This window comes from Oncorhynchus gorbuscha, linkage group LG03 (assembly GCF_021184085.1).
Source record: "Oncorhynchus gorbuscha isolate QuinsamMale2020 ecotype Even-year linkage group LG03, OgorEven_v1.0, whole genome shotgun sequence".
NCBI classification, from domain to species: domain Eukaryota; kingdom Metazoa; phylum Chordata; class Actinopteri; order Salmoniformes; family Salmonidae; genus Oncorhynchus; species Oncorhynchus gorbuscha.
Window position 1 is genome coordinate 87,324,484 of NC_060175.1, and position 14,965 is coordinate 87,339,448.

The 14,965-nt window shown below is 40.9% G+C and overlaps 1 protein-coding gene across 5 annotated transcripts in view; it reads right to left on the bottom strand.

The window, feature by feature from the left end:
• LOC124032135 (lysine-specific demethylase 5B-B-like) overlaps positions 1-13,580 on the bottom strand; it is a 34,479-nt gene extending 20,899 nt beyond the window's left edge. The window contains exons 1-16 of one of the 5 annotated variants that reach the window (XM_046344270.1): positions 13,266-13,580; positions 11,048-11,125; positions 10,519-10,641; positions 10,222-10,392; positions 9,866-9,922; positions 9,413-9,553; positions 9,036-9,132; positions 8,649-8,770; positions 8,191-8,349; positions 7,884-8,003; positions 7,371-7,529; positions 7,006-7,187; positions 6,636-6,798; positions 6,408-6,527; positions 6,074-6,268; positions 4,079-4,260 (exon numbers count right to left, since the gene is read on the bottom strand). In XM_046344270.1, coding sequence (XP_046200226.1) covers positions 4,079-4,260; positions 6,074-6,268; positions 6,408-6,527; positions 6,636-6,798; positions 7,006-7,187; positions 7,371-7,529; positions 7,884-8,003; positions 8,191-8,349; positions 8,649-8,770; positions 9,036-9,132; positions 9,413-9,553; positions 9,866-9,922; positions 10,222-10,392; positions 10,519-10,641; positions 11,048-11,125; positions 13,266-13,418 — 2,222 coding nt within the window. In that variant the 5' untranslated portion in view covers positions 13,419-13,580. Of the gene's footprint in view, positions 1-4,078; positions 4,261-6,073; positions 6,269-6,407; positions 6,528-6,635; positions 6,799-7,005; positions 7,188-7,370; positions 7,530-7,883; positions 8,004-8,190; positions 8,350-8,648; positions 8,771-9,035; positions 9,133-9,352; positions 9,554-9,865; positions 9,923-10,221; positions 10,393-10,518; positions 10,642-11,047; positions 11,126-13,265 lie in introns of all 5 variants that reach the window. The other 4 variants (XM_046344268.1, XM_046344267.1, XM_046344271.1 and 1 more) reach the window with 4 other exon arrangements.
• Positions 13,581-14,965: the final 1,385 nt, after the last annotated feature.

Below are 14,965 nucleotides of genomic sequence, written 5' to 3' on the forward strand. Positions count from 1 at the left end.
TTCACAGATGAAAGCAGGTTTATACTGAGCACATGTGACAGACGTGACGTAGTCTGGAGACGCCGTGGAGAACGTTCTACATCCTCCAGCATGACCGGTTTGGAGGTGGGTCAGTCATGGTGTGGGGTGGCATTTCTTTGGGGGGGCCGCACAGCCCTCCATGTGCTCGTCAGAGGTAGCCTGACTGCCATTAGGTACCGAGATGAGATCCTCAGACCCCTTGTGAGACCATATGCTGGTGCGGTTGGCCCTAGGTTCCTCCTAATGCAAGACAATGCTAGACCTCATGTGACTGGAGTGTGTCAGCAGTTCCTGCAAGAGGAAGGTATGGATGCTATGGACTGGCCCGCCCGTTCCCCAGACCTGAATCCAATTGAGCACATCTGGGATATCATGTCTCGCTCCATCCACCAACACCACGTTGCACCACTGACTGTCCAGGAGTTGGCGGATGCTTTAGTCCAGGTCTGGGAGGAGATCCCTCAGGAGACCATTCGCCACCTCATCAGGAGCATGCCCAGGTGTTGTAGGGAGGTCATCCAGGCATGTGTAGGCCACACACACTACTGAGCCTCATTTTGACTTGTTTTAAGGACATTACATCAAAGTTGGATCAGCCTGTAGTGTGGTTTTCCACTTTAATTTTGAGTGTGACTCCAAATCCAGACCTCCATGGGTTGATCAATTTGATTTCCATTGATAATTTGTGATAGTTGAATGTGCGGACAACAATGTAAAGAAAAAAGTATTTAATAAGAATATTTCATTCAGATCTAGGATGTGTTATTTTAGTGTTCCCTTTATTTTTTTGAGCAGTGTAACTTTTGTATGACTGATGCCTTTAGTGAGGTCTAATGATTTAATATTTAATCATTTCTGCCCACCGAATTCATATTCGTTATATAAATAGGCCCTTTTAATTTTCTGGTTTGCCATTCCAAATCAAATTGAATATTTTTGTTCATATAATTTAAAAAGTAGGTCACAACTGATATAACTAAGGAGTTAATCAGGGTGATTTTTTACCCACAAATAGACAGGTACTTTCCTTTCCATGGTAGCAAGATCTTATCTATTTTTGCTAACTTTCTATAAAAATTTATTGGAGTGAGATCATTTTTCTTTTGGGATTTGTATACAGAGTATGTCCACATCTCAGTCAGACCATTTAATTGGTAAACTACATGGTGATCCAATACGTAATATGGTACATTTATGATGTCTTGGTGGCTAACTAGCCACCTTGTCATTGGCATAAAGAGTGAACAGATGAATCAGATGTGTGTAGCAATAGTTTACTAACTTTCACATTCGGTTACCACTAGATAAACTGGTGTAGCTAGCTGCTGTGTCAACCATGTAGCGAACTAACGTTACCTATATCAACAGGTCAGTCCACAGCAACATCCTCCCACATATTTTGCTCTCCCACTGTGTGTGTCTATAAATGTCATTGTTTTTATGACAAGGTCTATAAGCAAGGTCTATAAGCACCTCAGTTTATCATCTCTGTAAGCTATGTGCCATTTACTAGCAAAATGCATTTCTATTTACAGCTTGTAGCAGCCCAACTGAGGGGGCGGAGAATGGGCAAGCCAAGAAAATAAAGTCCCCTTCAATGTGGAAAGGAGAGGTTCTGAAGAGGGTGGAGTGTAACTCCGGTTGTCTGGAAGGGACAAGGCTTGTCCAAAATTGACTTTTTGTAGCAGGTTAGGAGAATGAATGTAGCAGGTTAAAAGGAGTAGATTAAGGTTTGGAAAAGGGTTGGCTAAAATGCCCAAAAATTTACTTTTAACATCAATTTAATTCCATGGTGAAATATGTCTGATTTGCATCTGGGTTGGCACCCCCCCCCACCCCCCCTTGGGTTGTGCCGTGTCGGAGATCTTTGTGGGCTATACTCTGCCTCGTCTCAGAATGGTAAGTTGGTGGTTGAAGACATCCCTCTAGTGGTGTGGGGGCTGTGCTTTGGCAAAGTGGGTGGGGGTTATATCCTTCCTGTTTGGCCCTGTCCGGGGGTATCATCGGATGGGGCCACAGTGACTCCTGACTCCTATCTCAGCCTCCAGTATTTATGCTGCAGTAGTTTGTGTCGGGGGGGGGGCTAGGGTCAGTTTGTTATGTCTGGAGTACTTCTCCTGTCCGGTGTCCCGTGTGAATTTAATTATGCTCTCTCTAATTATTTCTTTCTCTCTGAGGACCTAAGCCCTAGGACCATGCCTCAGGACTACCTGGCATGATGACTCCTTGCTGTCTCCAGTCCACCTGGCCGTGCTGCTGCTACAGTTTCAACTGTTCTGCCTGTGATGATTATTATTATTTGACCATGCTGGTCATTTATGAACATTTGAACATCTTTGCCATGTTCTGTTATAATCTCCACCCGGCACAGCCAGAAGAGGACTGGCCACCCCACATAGCCTGGTTCCTCTAGGTTTCTTCCTAGGTTTCTGCCTTTCTAGGGAGTTTTTCCTAGCCACCGTGCTTCTACACCTGCATTGCTTGCTGTTTGGGGTTTTAGGATGGGTTTCTGTACAGCACTTTGAGATATCATCTGATGTACGAAGGGCTATATAAATACATTTGATTCATACTAGTAATATGATTGATAATGACATTGCAATATTGATTGTTGTTTGACTTACCTGTTCATTCTGAGTGAAAAATTTAACATCCCACTGGTTGTAAATCTTTTTAGTATGCATTCACCATCACATATAATTGACATGATAATGAAATTCTGTACATTTTCATTAATGCAATTGAAAATGTAAAAGTATTCCAATGTCTCGTACCATATACCTTTAAGAAATTGTACACATTGATAGATAAAGTCAACATTGAATGACTGTAATTGAAACTTCATAGCCTACGGACTTTGTTTGTCAGTCTTCATTGACATACCTGTGCTGGCAGGCTTTAATAATAAATTAATGTCGCACCAAGTTGTACTTTTTTTTTTTTTTGTAGTCACAATTTACCATAAGCTGTACATTTATTTTTACCAAACTCAATTTGTAACTAGTACTAAAGTAGCTCTGACCGGATACTTTTTTTTACTCTTACTTGAGTAGTTTAAGGTGGCTAAATTTACTTGAGTAAATTACAATCTAAGTAACAGTACTTAAGCACAGATTTTCAGTACTCCACCCACCTCTGAAAATTATACATAGCCTAACTATAAAACATGGGCGAGCATCAACACTGGAGGAAGGTCTATCATTCTACAGTAGGCCTACGTCTGTCAACTGACGGCCCAAATCAGCGCATCAATTTAGCCAGGGAAACAAACAGATGATCGGTTCTCTCACCTTTCATTATGTGGCTAAATGTTGCCTACAAAATGTAACCTATTGAAATATCAAATAACAAGGGGCCTAGTGCAACCAACTGATGTCACTACATTATCGCCAACTGATGGTATAACAAGACATCTGTGCTAAATTCACCCACACAGCTGATCTCAATTGCAACCATTATTGAGCACATCATTACCTCTCCCGAAGATGCCAGTGTTACCTTAGTCAGATCTGTAAATAATGACAAAATGCTCGTCGTCCCAAAGGCTGGAAGGCAGGCAACATGCTTTAGAACAGACTATGGGTGATCTATTTGACAATAGAAATAAAATATTTCCCTGTTTATCATTGCTAATTTGTGGCAATTTATCTGATACTTTGTATGAATGGGCTGGAATTTAACTCAATTTCCTTCGTAATCTTAAAATACAAGTGTCTAGTGTATAATAGTAATAGTGGAGACCAATATCTATCTTATGTTATTAAGCTATATAAAATGACAGTTGTTGATGTGTATGGCTGAATTTCAGATAAATGTTTGCAGATTTCAATGTTGCATTTAAGGGAGCAAGAAAGGACATTTTAAGACGGCCTGCCCTGATCCCAACGACTTGACTGCCCCCGCATGGAGAGAACAAGAACTGCTACTTTTTTGCCAAACACGAGGCTCATTTGAATTTCCCAATGCAGCAGGAAAATAATCAGCAACAAAAGAGTGATCAAGTAAAGGTCTGACATCTGTAGATGGCATAGACAGTATATCGGTGGACATGACTCACTTCAGTGTGTAGTTGGTGAGGGAGCAGGAGCAGAGGTCCTGGATGTGGTGGAGACAGACCAGTCGGCCAGGGCTGCAGGGGCAGGTGATGGCAGACAGGTAACACGTGGTCCTGCACTTGGCACACTGCCGCTCGTCATCCTGCAGGAGATTGTATTCCGCCTGCTCGCAATGCTTCACCCCCTTGGGGAACAATACAAAAACACAACCATGTTATAAATGGAGACCCCAGAGAGACCGTATTGATGTATGCATTTACAGACAGTTCTCCTTAATTGGAGTGAACAATTTTCCATTAGTGTTTGATATTCCTGTAAATTCATACATCAAAACAGTGTTCTACTGTTTAGGTCTGTTTCCTCTGCCTATTAATATCGATATATTGTGTTCTGGAAAATACAAATATAAAGCAATGACATTTTCCTCTAAGAATGTCTTTTTGAGACTGACTTAAAAAGAGAAAAGTCAAAATGTGTTTTGATATACATTTGAAGTCGGAAGTTTACACACTTTAGCCAAATACATTTAAACTCAGTTTCACAAATCCTGACATTTAATCCTAGTCAAAATAACCTGTTTTAGGTCAGTTAGGATCACCACTTTATTTTAAGAATGTGAAATGTCAGAATAATAGTGGAGAGAATTATTTATTTCATCACATTCCCAGTGGGTCAGAAGTTTACATACACTCAATTAGTATTTGGTAGCATTGCCTTTAAATTGTTTAACTTGGGTCAAACACTCCAGGTAGCCTTCCACAAGCCTCCCACAATAAATTGGGTGAATTTTGCCCCATTCCTCCTGACAGAGCTGGTGTAACAGTCGGGTTTGTAGGCCTCCTTGCACGCACACGCTTTTTCAGATCTGCCCACAAATTCTCTATTGGATTGAGGTCACGGCTTTGTGATGGCCACTCCAATACCTTGACTTTGTTGTCCTTAAGCCATTTTGCAACAACTTTGAAAGTATGCTTTGGGGTAATTGTCCATTTGGAAGAACCATTTGCGACCAAGCTTTTAACTTCCTGACTGATGTCTTGATGTTGCTTCAGTATTTCCACATCATTTTCCTCCCTCATGGTGCTATATATTTTGTGAAGTGCACCAGTCCCTCCTACAGCAAAGCATCCCCAGAACATGTTGCCACAGTTCTATTTTTGTTTCATCAGACCAGAGAACATTTCTCCAAAAAGTACGATCTTTGTCCCCATGTGCAGTTGTAAACCGTAGTCAGGCTTTTTTATGGCGATTTTGGAGCAGTGGCTTCTTCCTTGCTGAGCAGCCTTTCAGGTTATGTCAATATAGGACTCATTTTACTGTGGATATAGATACTTTTGTACCGGTTCCTTCAACATCTTCACAAGTTCCTTTGCTGTTGTTCTGGGATTGATTTGCACTTTTCGCACCAAAGTACGTTCATCTCTAGGAGACAGAACGAGTCTCCTTCCTGAGCGGTATATGACGGCTGCGTGGTCCCATGGGGTTTATACTTGCGTACTATTGTTTGTACAGATGAACGTGGTACCTTCAGACGTTTAGAAATTGCTCCCAAGGATGAACCAGACTTGTGGAGGTCTACATTTTTTTTCTCTGAGGTCTTGGCTGATTTCTTTTGATTTTCCCATTATGTCAAGCAAAGAGGCACTGAGTTTGAAGGTAGGCCTTGAAATACATCCACAGGTACACCTCCAATTGACTCAAATTATGTAAATTAGCCTATCAGCCATGACATAATTTTCAGAGCTGTTTAAAGGTACAGTCAACTTACTGTATGTAAACTTCTGAATTGTGATACAGTGAATTATAAGTGAAATCATCTGTCTAAACAATTGTTGGCAAAATGACTTGTCATGCACAAAGTAGATGTCCTAACCGACTTGCCAAAACTAAAGTTTGTTAACAAGAAACTTTTGGAGTGGTTGAAAAACGAGTTTTAATGACTCCAACCTAAGTGTATGTAAACTTTACTGTATAATTCTGTTGTGCGGGCGCCTTACCATCTTGCGGACATTATCTCGTAGGTCCTGCTCCTCTCTGATCATATCCTTCATATCTTTCTGGACAGCCGACGCCAGGACCACATCCAGACTGTTGGCCTTGGAGGCCATCTGGCAGATCATCTCGTCGTGCGAGAAAACACAGTACCGATGCAGTAGTCTGTAGTGTTCAACGCACTGGCGGCCTAATGCCATCTGAGATTAACCAAAGAGACTATTAGAAAACAGTCCACTTCACATAAACTACCCCTTCCAAAATAATGGCAATGAGAAGCTCAGGTAAAGGAAGATAAAATTCTCAGGTCTATCCTCTTGAAGCCAATGAGTATCTTACCCAGTCCACAGTGCAGAAGTTTACAGCCTCAGCGAAGTTGAAACCCTGGTTGAAACCACTGTGATAAGCTCTGGGGAAGGTGATGACAAACTCACCAGCACACTGGTTTGTTCTGTAAATCTGAGGGCACAGAAAATATTGATTTCAGAATTTTTTTTATCTGTTAGTGGAATTATATACTATTCTATGGAAATACATGGTTGTAAGTCTAGTTACACAGAAACTTACAGGGACCCCGTGAGACATCAGGGTGTTGGGGTTCATGATGGTGACCAGCTGGTGGAGGAGGTCAGGCTGAATCTGAAACAGCTCTGGAGCCAGTTTCTTCATCACAGCCTCAAGCTGTTCTGCAGCAAAGCCAGGTGCTCCATACCACGTCTTCGGCTCCCCCCTTTCAAAAACAAATACAGAGCTTGATTTAGGAATATCATGCAAACAAAGCATTTAAAGTCTAATTCTAAACTTGAAAATATTGTCTTGACTCCCTACAGGAAATGTGGAAAATAAAATAGCAATGATCATAAGCAAAATGGCACTTTATGATTGTATGTAACTACTTTATTTTTTAATTTCAACATCCCTAAACAAAAATCAGTACCAGTGCAGGTAGTTGATGGAGTAGCTCCAGTGGTCCTCGATGTGCCAGCAGAAGGAGGAAAAGCACATGCCTACATAGAGCCAAGGTAGAGTCATCCCACAGATGTCTGCTGTGACATGAGTCAACACTGACGGGTCCATCATCGCCATGTTGTTCAGGTTCCAGCCACACTTCAGGTACATCTACAAGACATCATGGGAAAGAAAGCATTTTCAGCATTTCGAAAATATATATATATATTCTGATACAATGGTACATTGACAAGCCATGAGATTGAACGAAAGGTTTAGCCATTTTATCCTGAGTCTACTGTGTGATATACTATATTGGTTGGGTTAGTCCTTCATTTGAATACAGGTGCCTACCTCATCCTTTTCTGAAACCTTAAATCTTCCATTCCTGATGGGGAATCCGCTCCCAAACTCCTTGGAGGCTATATCTGCTCCATACTCCACTGTGACGTCCTCTTCGATGGTGCTCACCAAGCGCCAGAACTCTTTTTCCACCAACTCTGTGGGAACCATCTGAAACAAATCCAGAATTAAATGCAGGGGCGGACTAGGACTAGAAATCGGCCCTGCCATTTCTAAGACAGGCACATCTCCCCCACGCTGGATTTTTTTTTTTTTGGGGGGGGGGGGGCATTATTAGCCAAGTAATGTTCATTTTGTAAAGAAAGAAAAAAACTGAAGCTAGACAGGCCCACTGGGCTAACAAATGGACCAGCCCACCTGGCATTTGCCCAAAATGCCAGATGGTCAATCCACCTCTGATGAAATGTTAAAAATGCTATTTCATATTCCATTTATGACAGTTGTAAATAAATTACAACAGGTCAAAAATCTTAGAACTTCCTTGATTAGACATTTTCTACTTACATGAACTGGCATGTTGAAGTAATCAGATTTGAAGGAGTCTGCCATTTCACCAAAAGCCCGCAAAGAGTAGTCCCTGTATGCCTGCTCAAAACCAAATGCCTCCTGAGGTTTGCTGCACTCCTATTCAAAATAAACAACAAGGGGTAGAAAGCACACCTTAATAACAGTTTTCTTTTCACAGATAAACAAAGGTATTCTGTATACATAAGAGCTGAACACATTCATATCATACATTCACAGAAGCCAGTACAGATTGACTGTAAATGTGGTTATTGGTGTGATGAGGTGAATAGACATCACTACTCACTTGAGCCAGGCACTTGGGGCACCTCCAGTCTCCTTTGGGGATGTCGTTTAGAGGGGGTATGAGACAGAAGGTGTGGTAACTGTCGTCACAGCCATCACACAGCAGAAGACGATCCTCGTCACTCCCGCTGCCACACACCAGACAAATATACAGGTCCACCTACAGAGCAGAGGAGGGAAGAAGGGCTTTGTTCCAGTCATTCCTGAGAGAAGCATTCTCATCACTCCGGTTAATACATAACTAATGAACTATATAATAACAACAGAACCATCTATAAAAGACATGACACATTCTTGAAGTGGAATAACCAAAGGATCTACAATTCAACTTTTTTTTAAACCTATATGCTGCACAAAAATGTATAAAATATGTTCTGGTGTAAAGATGCAATAATGTTGATAATCCATTTAGAGTATTCTCTCTCATCCAAAGAATGGATCAAATAAATCCACACTTACTACACTCACTGCAGGAGGTGGGACATCAAGACTGGGTTTTTTCTTATATCGAGACTTGTTTTCATCTGCCTCGCTCACCGGCTCGATGGGTTCTTGTTTCACTAGAATGGGAATTTCTTTTTCTGCCAAAAAAAATTACTTATGATGAGCATAATGAGGAACACCAGATGATTTAACTCATGAATTACCCATGGCGCATCTTACTCCCTAGCCTGAATATCACACACCACGTTCCAAAATGCCCACTAGCGTACATATTAACTATTGTATTAACTATTGTATACATTGCTTGATTCTAAATGGTATACAAGTATATGGATATTGGCACCGATCACAAATATTGTTTTAACTCTTTTGTGGTTAAAGTAAAGCCTTGTTGGTACTGACCTGGCTCGGGCTTGGCAACAAAGGAGCCCATCCTCCTCCTCAGATTTGGTCTGTTCTCACAGGGTTCAGCTCCTGGTTCGGTCTTCACACAACTGGACTGTGAATGGAAATAGAGTTCTAGTTAACTATTGTAACTACCACTAATGATGTTACAAAGTTGATATGCAATAAAGAACAGTGATGTGCCAATGCTTTCATTAATAATTAAGATAACACACAAGGCTTTAAGCTAATTACACTCCATTTTGTGACTTAAGGATTTGAAGGAGATAGAGTAAGGTAGTTGGTTACAGGGTAGTTTCTGCAATCTGAATTACTGGGTTTATGAGGAGTTCTTCTGACAAGTGTGTGAGGCTCTGTTCGACAAGAGCATCCACCTCAGCTCTCATCCGCTTTGCTCTGCGGGCGCTGTTGCAGCAGGACACGGCTGGCTGGACAAACTGCTGCCTCTCGGCCAGGTCATGGGGTTTGTACTCCTTGTCACTTGTGTCAAGTGGCAGGGTTGGCTTCTGGACAAACTGCAGGCATAGGCACCATAGAATAAGAACATTAGTGATATCATTACAATGTAATGTTATACAATACATGCAGTTAATCTATTACAAATATAGACAAAACATACAAACAATAACAGACATGGAACACATGCCTATGGCAGCAAGGACACCCAGACTATATCAGTGGTGCACAGACAAAGCACAATGAGACTATTTGAAGCAAAGAATGGTCTGTAACATTTCTGTGTAACCAAAAACTCCTATGGCACATATGCCATAACCACATGTGCCATTTTTTAAAATTCTTAGATAATAACCATGAGGCAGCCATACCGTGTCAAGTTCAGGGGCAGACACTAAACGCATCAGCTTGGAAGCAAGCTCTGGTGCCTAAAGCAAGAGAGAGCTTGCAAAGTTAACAACAAAGACCCAATCTATATTGACTCAATACACTTTCTCTGCAGTTTTCAATCCATTTATTCAATATTGAAAATGATCCTCACATTAGACAAACATACAGTACTTCCACAATAACAGCACTAGAACTATGGTTGAACAGTGCTTAACTTGCCTACAGATGAGCCAGCCAGGCGCTTAACACAGCATTAGCTAGTGCATAAAGCCCCGAGTACAATGTGAACAGACGCAGACAGATTAACCATGAGTGTTAGGGCATTTGTCCAACTTACCAGGAGGTTAGCTCCACTCTGGAAGAGGTTGTAGGGGTAGAGGATTCTCTCATAGTGTGACCGTAGGTGAGAGCCCACAGCCTTGCCTGGAGCAAAGCCCATCTTAAGTGCAATCGCCGTCCATCGTCTGTCGCGACACACAATATCAAATCCACCCTCATCTGCAACATTCTGAAATAAAATGTGTCAAAGTTAATTATAGTCAGTGGATGCTGTTAAATACCATTTAAGATGGAATAAATGCATAGTAGTTTGAATAAATGCATAGTAGTTTGAAACAATACTAAAACACCCAACCTTGTTGAGTTGATAAAGGTCCAATATCTTCCTTTCTACATGAGGAATCTTCAGAGAACACCCCTGCAACTCCCAGAACTTTGCAATCTTGTCCAAGAAGTTAAGCTTGACTCTGGTCTGTGCCTAGGAAAGGGGAACATACACTAGGTGATATCTAACAGCCACTGTAGGAATTGAAATGTAGAAAATCACAGAGGTGATAATCAGTCTCCTGACTCAGCAATGTGATGCAACAAACAAATATTTGCAAACTGAAAAGACAAGATTTCTGCTGACCGACTCCTGCACAAGCAACCTTTGACCTTCCTTTCACTAAAGCTTCTGAAAGGGGTGATTAATAATGGTAGGCACAACAGCAACCTTCAGTGCTTCGTCAACTAGACAATTGCATTGACCGAGACCCTGACCAATCAGTCCTATTCCCCTCTATGGGCCTGGGTTTCAAAGGGACGCATACTGCATATCATCAAGGGTATTGTATATGGAAACTAAGACCTAGGTTACACATAATGCAAAGTGACCTCCTTACCTCCAGTTCATTGAGCCTCTGTATCCGAGGAGTGAAGTGCAGTCTATCAACATTACATGCAAATGGGGGCTGCCAGCCCTGTGAGCATACAACAACAACATTATTAGAATTTGCATTCCATAGGACACATAATATCATAAAATGGCCTATTGTCAGTGCTGGGGAAGCTCCTCTGAAAATATAGTTTACCAAGCTTCCAATTACTTCACACTGGAATAAATTAAGCTACACTAAATATACTCTTAAGAAAAATAGTTTACTTAACTGAAGTTACTTTGAAAAAGTAGCTCACTACATCTTAACTACTTAGTGATAAATTATCATAACTACATTTGAAATCTCATGGACTACACATTGCAAGACAGATCACTCTGGGGTCAGATGTTAACAGAACGTGTAATTTATCAAATTACAAAATATATCTTCAAGTGAGAATTGGGCAGGTCTGAAGCTGAAAAAGTGAATTATTGCCTACTTCACCCATATTTTATTTTAGCAAAAAAAGTAGTGTGTAGTTCCAGTAGTTGGCTACATCACTACATTGCAAAACGTTTACTACCAAAAACCGTACCAAGATTTAAAAATTTAGTTCAACTACCACGAAGCTACTGCAAAATGTAGTTAAATTACTAGCTGAAATACACATAGTTCACTAAATTATACAAACTGTACCACATCTACCCAGCAGTATGGGGATATCTTACAATAAACCAGTCATTGTCCCATATGGAACACCTGTCAGTAACAGATGTTTAGCCTACAAGTCTGAGTCTGTCTATGGGTCTACTGTTGTCACTGAGTTACATCAAAATAAAAATAAAACGCTTTCCATTGGCAGGACCTAAGTCATTTGGATTTATGTATGGTAGATGGAGTCTCTTTGAAAGGAGGTATTGCAGACATGTAGAATTATTCACATAATTTCACATATAAATAGGTCACGGTACTTTTCCCCCTTCAATATAATTAGTTATTAAGGGTTACAATATAAGCATTGTAGAGCATACAACATTATTGATTTATTATCTTAAAAACACACTAGCCTAACTAACATCACCAACAAAATGGCCAGATGGAACTCAACAGCTCCGGTTTACCACAAAGCCAACATGGAGGACAACACCCAAAAACTGTCGGGCCTACTGAGTGAACATCCTATTTCACCAGGATATCTCCAGACATCTTTCCAATTACTTAGCTATTAACACTCATTTTTGACGCCATTCGATATTGATTGATAGTTATAACCAATAATGTATGCGTTATGAGTGAGTATTATTATTATTATTGTGAGTATTATTCATATATGGATTACTTCTTTCTTTGGTTATTCATGGTTTTTATTTCAGTTTAAAAAAAGGTCAACACGGGTAAAAAAAAATATTTTCCGATAAATCATTTAAGTTTAGGCTAAACCAAACAAGACTAATGAATACAGGTGATCCTTAGTTATGGGTAAGATAGAAGTTTGTCTGAATGACGTCATCAAAAACAACATTCAACAATAAACATCACTCGTCTCCGTAACACTAACCGTACGACTGTTTGGCTTTGGCATTACCAGTGATACATTGTCAAGAAATGTTTTAAGTTTTCATGTTATTAACAATGTCTATTGTTTTCTCCCCTAACGACACAACTAGCCAATTTAGCAAGCTAGCTAGACATTAATTCCCACCTGCCAGTCAAGTTAGCTACTGTAACGTTAATGGACCATGTCAGTCTGTAGCTAGCTAATGTTATGTAAATGTACATTTTATTTATTGAAACGCTGTTTTATGTAGTACTAACGATGGCTCGTTTGTCGTTTTTACACTAAACTGCCTGATTTCGCTGACGGTCAATGTGCCAGATACTACTAGTTTGATCAGTCGTTAGCGAAAGATACATCTCACGACTCGTTAAAATCAGCTAGCTAGCTTGCCGGTGTTGTAGCGTTTCGTTTTCAGTTAAGCACAGTTAAGCACCAAGATACATTTTTACCAACGTTTCCCGTTGCTACACAAATACACTCCGCTGGTCAGGTAACTAGCTAGATTATGTAGCTAGCTAAATAAACATTTGAATGATACACAAAAGAATCAGCAAAAAAAAACCTTAATCCGCCATGTTGAAAATGTCCCTTTAAACCCCCAGTGTATGGTAGATGTCAGTCTTCTTGTTGTTAAAATGGTTTTAAAGATTCAGTTGAACCATTCAGCAACTCGACCACACTTACCGGAGGCGGGCGGACCTTACAAATGCCCGTTTTTTCCGCAATTGGACGGATCTTATTTATAAAAGCAAAAGGATCGGCAAATTCCTCCCAGGTTGGTTCGAAGACTGGGCACTCCGGAGGTGGCTTGAACTCGTCCGGCCGAGGCTGGGTCATCTTCGTGGTCCAATCTTAGAGCTCAAACACAGGTAGGCTGATCACAACAATGTCACCTTGCTATGATCTGTCGGGAGGTCTATCCTTCTAATTTTCCAATGTCAGGTTATCCAGAAGGCAATCGGGATCAACATACGAGGCAGTTCAGTCAAACACAGCGAAACGAATGTTCTAAGGCAGTGACTACGTCCGCCTAAAAAAGTAGATACCATTTAGTTTTTCTAAAACCTCTTTATGTTTGCCAACTCATTTCTATGACCTTAGAAATCAACCCTACTTCATGTTAGACATTTTAAATCAATATAAATTACAGGATTTTATTACATGGATTGTGATTACTCTAAGATATAGTTCTAAAATTATTCAAATTTGTCATGCACACATGAATATATAAATATGCAAATACACGTTTGTTTTGACACACCTTTGTGTTGAATTTAGCATAAATTTTAAAATGATTATGTAATGTTGAAAAAGATGGAGGACATACATTATATATACAAAAGTATGTGGACATCCGTTCAAATGAGTGGATATGGCCATTTTAGCCACACCCGTTGCTGACAGGTGTATAAAATCAAGTAGAGCCATGCAATCTCCATAGACAAATATTGGCAGTAGAATGGCCTTACTGAAGAGCTCAGTGAATCAAATTTATTTATAACTCCCTTTTTACATCAGCCGATGTCACAAAGCGGTCTACAGAAACCCAGCCTAAAACCCCAAACAGCAAGCAATGCAGATGTAGAAGCATGGTGGCTTGGAAAAACTCCCTAGAAAGGCAGGAACCTAGGAAGAAACCTAGAGAGGAACCAGGCTCTGAGGGGTGGCCAGTCCTCTTCTGGCTGTGCCGGGTGGAGATTATAACAGTACATGGCAAAGATGTTGAAACATTCATAGATGACCAGCAGGGTCAAATAATAATAATCACAGTGGTTGTAGAGGGTGCACCAGGGCAGCACCTCAGGAGTAAATGTCAGTTGGCTTTTCATAGCCGATCATTCAGAGTTAGAGACAGCAGGTGCGGTAGAGAGAGAGTCGAAAACAGCAGGTCCAGGACAAGGTTGCACATCCGGTGAACAAGTCAGGGTTCCATAGCCGCAGGCAGAACAGTTGAAACAGGAGGAGCAGCAGCACGACCAGGTGGACTGGGGACAGGGACTTTCAATGTAGCACCGTCATAGTATGCCACCTTTACAACAAGTCAGTTCGTCAAATGTCTGCCCTGCTAGAGCTTCCCCGATCAACTGTAAGTGCTGTTATTGTGAAGTGGAAACATTAAGGAGCAACAACGGCTCAGCCGTGAAGTGGTAAGCCACACAAGCTCACAGAATTGGACTGGCGAGTGCTGAAGCACGCAGCACGTAAAAATAATCTGTCCTCAGATAAAACACTCACTACCGAGTTCCAAACTGCCTCTGGAAGCAACGTCAGCACAATAACTGTTTGTTGGGAGCTTCGTGAAATTAGTTTCCAAATCCAAGCAGCCGCACACAAGCCTAACATCACCATGCAAAATGCCAAGCGTTAGCTGGAGCGGTGTTAAG